At 35.1% G+C, this 8,690-nt stretch overlaps 1 protein-coding gene across 1 annotated transcript; it reads right to left on the reverse strand.

Annotated features, from left to right (window-relative positions):
* Positions 1-5,902: 5,902 nt before the first annotated feature.
* On the reverse strand, positions 5,903-6,841 carry LOC122893199 (olfactory receptor 4L1-like). Its single transcript, XM_044230066.1, has one exon. The coding sequence runs from the start codon at positions 6,839-6,841 to the stop codon at positions 5,903-5,905; it is 939 nt and encodes a 312-aa protein (XP_044086001.1).
* Positions 6,842-8,690: the final 1,849 nt, after the last annotated feature.

Below are 8,690 nucleotides of genomic sequence, written 5' to 3' on the forward strand. Positions count from 1 at the left end.
TGTTTTATTTTATATATATATATATATATTTTTCTTCTTCCTCTCACTCTTTCTTTCTCTCTTTCTTTCCTCTTTATTGGATGGATGTTTGATCCTATAGAGAAGTTCATTGCTTTATAATTTCTAGACAAAGAGGAGTCAATTCAGAATTCAGAAGTCATAACTCAAAATCAGCCTTCAAGTTCTTGAAACAAAATCCACTTTACTATTAAGGAAAGGAACAGATCATCATAGGAGATAATTCAATATAAAAGGAAGAACCCTTTGCATTACACATTGCACCTTGAGAGACAAACTGTTTTCTCTATTAAAAATTAGAATGTTTAGAATACATAACAAATAGCATGGAGGACATGGGGAGTTAGAGAGGAGAAGGGAATTGGGGGAAATTGGAAGGGGAGGTGAACCATGAGAGACTATGGACTCTGAAAACCAATCTGAGGGTTTTGAAGGGGCGGGGCGTGGGAGGTTGGGGTACCAGGTGGTGGGTGTTATAGAGGACACGGATTGCATGGAGCACTGAGTGTGTTGCAAAAATAATGAATACTGTTATGCTGAAAATAAAAAATAAATTAAAAAAATAATGAATACTGTTATGCTGAAAATAAATAAAAAATAAATTTAAAAAATTAGACTGTTTTTCTAAACATTACAGTTTCTAATACAAACATAGAGGAATAGAACCTCTGAGAGTCTTCTTATTAGTCACCCATTTTTATTTATAATGAAATTGTGACAGGAATCTATTGTCCTCAAAATTTTAACATGTTATCTTGTCAAATAAGAAGACTAAATCTCGCTGTATTCATATGAAATGACCTATACCTTTGATGACTATGTTTCTCAGTTTGAACTGAGAGGTGGATATACACTTAATAGAAAAATGTAGACTAAATGTCGTTAGATATCTATTAATAGATATCTAGGATGTCTGTTAAGCCCAGCCAACCTATAATTCCTTTCCCCCAGGCCTACTTTTACCTTAGGACATACATTTAGACATTGGCTAGAAGAACTTACAGCTGGCTAGAGACCCCTCAAGGGAGAAAAAAAGAGGTTTCTTGTAAAGAAACAAAGCAAGCATGGTGAGTGCTGTGAAATGTGTAAGACTGATGATTCACAGAACTGTGCTCCTGAAGCAAATAATACATTATATGATAATTAAAAAAATAATAAAAAATAAAGACTGTAAATCCTAGAGAAAAAAACAAAGCAAGATATTGCTCTAAAATAATTAATATTATTTCCACAATGTATCAAAACATTTTCTTTTATTGCTAGTACTGTTAAAATGATAACATCCTGAATCCCACTTTAAACCACTTTATTTATTGCTTTTGTTCTTCTTTTTTTTTCACTGACCTGTTTTTAACGCCCTGTATGATATGAGAAATATCTTATAGATATAAAAATTAACTAATCTTTATGTATATATTGAATTTTTTCCCTATGCATGCATCTATGAAACTACTATGCTTATCAAATTACAAAACATTTATCACACAAAAATTTCCATTGGGCTCCTTCTCAGGAAATATTCACCATCAGGGCTGATGACTATTCTCACTTCTATCACTAAATATCAGTTTTGTCTATTTAAAAATTTCATTTAAATAAAATCTTACAATATGTGAACTTTTTTTTTTTTGAGTATTTTCTAATAACATGCCTTAGAGATGGATCAATGTTGTTGCATGTACTGGTTTAAAATGTTTTTAAATTTTATTACTGAGTAGTATTCCACTGTGTATGTACTCTCACTCATAGACTACTTTTGTCTGTGTGTCTCCTCAGATGGCCTAAACTAACGTAAGTGGCACTTGGGAGTGATCTGAGAAAACAGGTGAAAAATGGGGATTGTGGTTGGTTTACTCACTACCTGGTGTGGGAAGAGGACTCCATTACGAGTAGTAGATGGACAGACACATCTCGCCATAATATAAATGCCTGATTGCTTAAGACTTCAATGGTGGTGTGGCACCTGGCTGGCTCAGTCAGTGGAGCAGGTGACTATTAATCTTAAGTTCATGAGTTCAAGCCCCACAGTGGGAGTGGAACCTGCTTAAAAACAAAAAACAAAAAGCCTGAAGATTTCAGTGGTGGTTACCTGGGGAAACATCTTGGGGAAAAGGAATGCTATTGTAAGTGAATGATCCAGTTATTTGAAAGATAAGGGGAGAAAAATTCTTATAAATAGTGGAGTTGTTTGCTTATTGCTAAGTTGTATTGATGCCTTGGAATAAGAAACAGAAGGCTATAACAAGAAGTTATAGGCTAAGCTTAAGGACCTAAGGAATTATTTTATAGTTTAGAAAGACGTCCTTATCTTCTGTAGTACAAGTACCATAGACAGAAGTAGACTAAAGATCTCACAGAGTTACACAGCTCCAACAAAATATAAACACTCAGGCAAGGCAGGTATTTTATGGTAAGGTCAAAGGCACTGGAGGAAAAACTCTAGGACTCTAAAATCTGGGCAGGATCTCCAGTGAGAGAGAGGGTGTCTTAAATTTCCTTAAATGCTTCAGTGGGCCTTGTTTTGCATTCTCCAGGGATGCAGGAGACTTTCAATTAGTTTTTGATTTTTCTCAAAAGTAATTTTTGAGGGACGCCTGGGTGGCTCAGTGGGTTAAGCCGCTGCCTTCGGCTCAGCTCATGATCTCAGGGTCCTAGGATCGAGCCCCACATCGGGCTCTCTGCTCAGCAGGGAGTTTGATTCCCCCTCTCTCTGCCTGCTGCTCTGCCTACTTGTGATCTTTCTCTCTGTCAAATAAATAAATAAAATCTTTATTAAAAAAGGAATTTTCACATGAATTGTGGATGAATTGATGTGCTTATGGGGGTAAGGAGGGATTTCCCATTCTTCCATGTTGCTGATGTGGCCCTAGCATTAAGTATTCATGAATGCCCATGTGGTTGAGTCTTAGTAGACTTAGTAGACTTAGTCTATAGTCTTAGGCTAAAGGAAAGAAGCCAGTCAAAAAAGATCACATCCTTGTTTCCCTCCCCCCACACCCATGTAACCATTAATCTACTTTGTGCCTCTAAAGGTTTGCTTATTGTCGACACTTTATACAAATGGACTCATATAATTTGTGGTCTTTTGTGCCTCCTTTCTTGTATATTACCTAATTTTTCAAGAGAGTCATGCATGTTATAGCATCTGTTAGTACTTGATTCCTTTTTATTGCCAAATAATATTCCATTGTATAGCTATACCACCTTTGGTTTATCTACTCATTAGTTGATGAATTCTGGGTTCTTTTATTTTTTTACTTTTGTGAATAAAGTAACCATGACTGTAACTGCTGTAACCATTCATGTTCAGTCTTTCGTGTGGGCATGTGTTTTCATTTCTGTTGTATACATATCTGGAGTGAAATTGCTAGGTCATGTGGTACCTATATGTTTAACACTTAGATGAACTTCTAGAATTTTCCCCAAAGTGGTTGCACCATTTTTATTTTCCACTAGCAGTGTATGAGTGTTCCAACTTCTCTGTGTTTTCATCTGTCTTTTGTGATTATAGCCATCCTAGTAGTTATGAAGTGGTATCTTACTGTGATTTTTATTTGTATATCTCTAGTGACTTTTGATGATTTTGATTTTAATGATTTTGAGCATTTTTTCATGTGCTTATTGCCCATTTGTATATCTTCTGTGAAGACATTTTACTTAGATATTTTGCCCATTTTCCAAGCATTTGTCTTTTAGTTCTGGAATTGTAATAGTTCTCTGTATATTCTGTACCCATGTCCTTATGAGATCCATGACTTATAAATATCTTTTTCCTCCCATTTCATGCATTGTTTTTTCACTTTCTCCTGACTGTCCCATTTTCTGGGATGTTTTTGTTTGTCTTGTGATTTTTGATTATGAGTTTTTATTTGTAAAACCTTTCTCTGAGAGTTCAGTGCAACTTGTTTTCAAGTAACATTTTTTTTTTCACCAAGTGTTTGTGTTTACTTTTGCCAAATGCCTGAGTGTATACCCTTAAGTAACAAGTTAAAAGAAAATTCTCACACTGGTGTGTGGGAATATACAAAGAATATTATGACAAACCCAACCTTTGTGAAGGACCCATTTATTTTCATCTAATTCTGAATCCATTTTGGATAACAGTTTTTTCTCGCTGTCTGCTTCTCCTAGATAGGCTTTCTTCTAATACTCTCTCTCTCTCTCTTTTATTTCTCAGAAACTGTGCACTGAGCATAGCCTCCAGGTAATATCCATCCCAGTAAGGGCACAAAGCCCAAATGACAGTACTTTTCCCAAATTTGTAGGATCTCTAGGCAACAGTATTCTGTAGATGTTCTTACAGTGGCCACTGGTTCATTGCTGGTTTTCCCCATCTGGAATAGAGCTGAAGCCTCATACTGGACCTCAAATGTGATTTATTTACCTTCTTTAAAAATATTTAATTGGTTTTGGGGTGTGTGGGTGGCTCTGTCATTAAGCTTCCAACTCTCGATTTTGGCTCAGGTCATGATCTCAGGGTGATGGAATTGAGCCCTGCATTGGACCCTATGCTCAGCAGGGAGTCTGCCTGGGATTCTCACTCTTCTTCTCCCTCTGCCCCTCACCCCCTCAAATAAATAAAATAAATAAATAAATAAATAAAACTTTTAAAAATATTTTTTTAATGTGGTATTTTTTCTGGGTTCTATACTCTAGGAGGAAGTTAGCTAGGTGTAGAAGTGAAGGAAATTCATTCTATGTGAAGGAAACAGCCTGGAAATAGTTCTAAATTAAGACACCTGGCACTTAGAGAATTTGAAAGAAAGTCAATGTTACACTGTGATGTAACATTATGAAAGAAAAAGTATATTAGAGATCAATTCCAGAGGCAGGATAGGTTTTGACAGCCAATGAAGGATATGAACCTGTGTCTTAATGCCACAAAATAGTTTTAGCTAGGAAAGAAACATTGAGAATTGCATTTTAATGACACCACTCTGGGTGCTGGTAGAGAATGCATTCAATGGAGGAAAGAACTTATACAGTGCTTAAGTTAGAAAGCTGTTGCCTAGAGGAAACAAGAAACTTTGGTGTCTTGAATTAGGAAAGAATACTTAATATTATCATCAATACATATGGGATTCCCAATTTTGCATGCACTGCTTCTTCCTCAACACTCACAACCAAATCAGATTCAACTGATAATTAAAATAAGGATTATAAATTTACCAGAGGCAAATTTAAGGGTAGTTCATGTAAAGCACTTGGAAAGAAAAAGTTACATGATATAGTACCTAAAATCAAGAAATATGCTTCTACTTTTATTTATTGAGGTTTGAAAGGCAACTATACATACTTAACGTTATTTCTTGGAGCATTTGGTTTCAAGACTACCTTTTTAGTTCTACTGAAATTGTTCTTGCATTGGTTCCTTTACTCTGGTATCTTAATATTCTCTTTAGCATTTTATATTCACTCTACTGTCAAATTTAATTATTTATTATTACTTTTTTGTCTCATTGGATCAAGAGATTAAAATCATATCTTTCTCATTGTTGTTCAGATTATTTCACTTATGGTTTGTACTGGTACCTCATTTAAAGATAGTATAAATTTATGAATGTCATTAACACCTCATATCTATTAAAATTATTCCTATTAGTATTCACCATATTTTTAAATATTTATTTCTTCACTAACAAATATATATTGAATATCTATCAAAAAGTGCTTAGTGATTTCAAAAGTCTATTTTACTGTAGGTGGGTCATTATCATTATGTATTTTAGCAGCAGTAAATGTGAATTAAAATATTTTATGATATTCTGCACAGGTTATGTTTCTGCACTGGTCACTCAAAGAGGAAAGTGTATACTATATACAACCTATTCAACTTCTGTTAGCACAGTATTTGAATGTTTTGTTAATTATATAGTACTCAAATCTAGAAGTTCTGTGTAGAGATAACATGTTGGAACTGTAATTTTCTCATGGCCCTTTGCATTTTCTGATTTCTCAGGGTATAAATAATGGGATTCAGTAAGGGTGTGATAACAGTGTAAAATACAGCAAGGACTTTATTGCCTGCAAAACTGTTGAATGGCCAGGCATAGATAAAGATACAAGGTCCAAAGAACAGAGTGACCACAATGATGTGTGCAGACAGTGTGGACAGAGCCTTGGAGAGCCCTCCGGATGATCTTTGTTGTACAGTGATCAGGATGACAGTGTAGGAGAAAAGGAGGAGGATGAAACAGATGAATGAGAGCAGCCCACTGTCAGCAATGACAAAGAATTCCAGGGTGTATGTGTCCGTACAAGCAAGCTTAATCACAAGGGGAAGGTCACAAAATATATTGTCTATTACATTGGGGCCACAGAAAGGCAAGTTTACTGTTAGTACCATCTGGCTCATGGTGTGTACAAACCCAATTGTCCATGAAAATATTACAAATCCACTCAGCAGTCTCTGGTTCATGATTGTCCTGTAGTGCAGGGGTTTGCATATGGCTACATATCTGTCAAAGGCCATGGCTATCAAAAGAGTTGCCTCAGCACCCCCAAATAAGTGCATAAAGAACATCTGGGTCATGCAGCCCCATATGGAGATGGTCTTGTGTTCATTGAGTAAGTCTGTGATCATTCTGGGTGTTGTGACAGTGGAGAGGCACATATCTAGAAAAGAGAGGTTTCCAAGGAGGAAATACATGGGAGAATGAAGGTTGGTACTAATTGTCACTATGACCATAATGAGAATATTTCCCAACACAGTAGCACTGTAGATTAAGGAGAATGTTACAAAGAAGAAAATCTGAAGTTCCCATTGTCCAGAAAATCCTAGTAAAATAAACTCAGTCACTACAGATCCATTTTTAAGATCCATTTACTTGATTCAAAAAGGTTCCAGAAGTTCTTTTATACAAAGAAAATAAAGGGTGTCTGGGTGGCTCCGCTTGTTAAGTGTCTGGCTCTTGATTTCACCTCAGGTCTTGATTGCAGTTCAGGTCTTGATCTCAGGGTCGTGAGTTCAATCCCTGTGTTAGGCTCCAATTAAGGGAAATGAAAAAAAGCCACAATTAACACTGATGTTTACCTATTTCTACTTGATAGTAGTTGGTGATGTGAGAATATATAATTTTATATTTTTACTTTTTTTAAATTTCCTGCTTTTTTGTATAAATGTCAAGTATTTTATTTTATTTATTTTTATTTTTTAATAATTTTATGTTATTTTTCCAGTGTTCCAAGATTCATTGGTTTTGCACCACACTCAGTACTCCATACAATACGTTCTCTCCTTAATACCACCACCAGGCTTACTCATCCCCCACCCGCCTCCCTTCCAAAACCCTCAGTTTGTTTTCCAGAGTCCACAGCCTCTCATCATTTGTCTATTCCTTCAATTTCCCCCAATTCACTTTTCCTTTCCTTCTCCTGATGTCCTCCATGTTATTCCTTATACTCCACAATTAAGTGCAACAATATGATATATAATTTCATCTCAGCATCACCATCTATAATTTGAAATTATTTTATGGATCACATCACTTTGAAACAATATTCTTATAGATATGCAGCAATTAAAACGTACTGATGGAGTAGAGGTTTGCTTTTCTATTGTTTTATTTGATCAAATGATTTCTTTCATCAATTGACCTTGACTATCACTAATTTGCTCACTTAGAAAAATTAAGTAAATAGATATTTGCCTTTTATTATCACAATTGCTATCACCTTTTGAGATTATGTTACAACAATATTTAAGGAATATAGAATTTGGAAGATTAGGAAATAGAATTGTCTTATGCTACTGAAGTCATTTATTGATCATTCAATAATTTCTAAAGTAAAGAAAATGTACATGTGCATACACATACATACACACACACAACATAGAGGCTAATTTGTACAAGGAAGAATGTCTTTTAGTTCATTAAAAATAATTTGCTTTTTATGGGACGCCTGGGTGGCTCAGTTGGTTAAGCAGCTGCCTTCGGCTCAGGTCATGATCCCAGCATCCTGGGATCGAGTCCCACATCGGGCTCCTTGCTGGGCAGGGAGCCTGCTTCTCCCTCTGCCTCTGCCTGCCTGCCATTTTGTCTGCCTGTGCTCGCTCTCTCCCCCTCTTTATCTCTCTGATAAATAAATAAAATCTTAAAAAAAAATTTGCTTTTTAGTTCCTGTTGTATAGTGTACTGAGAATGTCACAAAAATTGACTCATCTTTAGATCTTTATGAACTTCCTTTCTCAATTCCTATATTACTATTGTTTACACTGAGGAATGTATGCATTGTGTGTAAATAAAGAATAAAGAAGTAAATAATGAAATGATATAACCCTAATATAAATTTTACTTTGGTTTTAACATATTATACTAAAGAGTCTTTACTTGGCTTTTTAGACATTGTTCATAGGATCTAGAGTGATTAAAGGATCAATAACTATTAAGTGATTACTATGTGCTGAATTCTGTCCTAAGTGTTTCACATACATTAACACATTCAATGCTGATAACGATCATGAGAGGGAAATATTATTATCCCCATTTTGCATATAAGGAAACCATATTATAGAAGTCTTTAATGACACAGAAACACAGCTAACAAGGGTCAAAACTGTTATTCAAGCCTGGTCATTCTGATCATGAATCGGGTCCATATTAATAAACATATTGCCTCCAAAATTAAATAAATATATATTTATGGTCAAGTTATCAAGTATTGATTGAATT

Source organism: Neovison vison, chromosome 13, assembly GCF_020171115.1.
Source record: "Neovison vison isolate M4711 chromosome 13, ASM_NN_V1, whole genome shotgun sequence".
NCBI lineage: Eukaryota > Metazoa > Chordata > Mammalia > Carnivora > Mustelidae > Neogale > Neogale vison.

Excerpts from the sequence above, each read along its gene's own strand:
- LOC122893199 (XM_044230066.1), bottom strand. The coding sequence starts at position 6,841 with ATGGATCTTAAAAATGGATCTGTAGTGACTGAGTTTATTTTACTAGGA.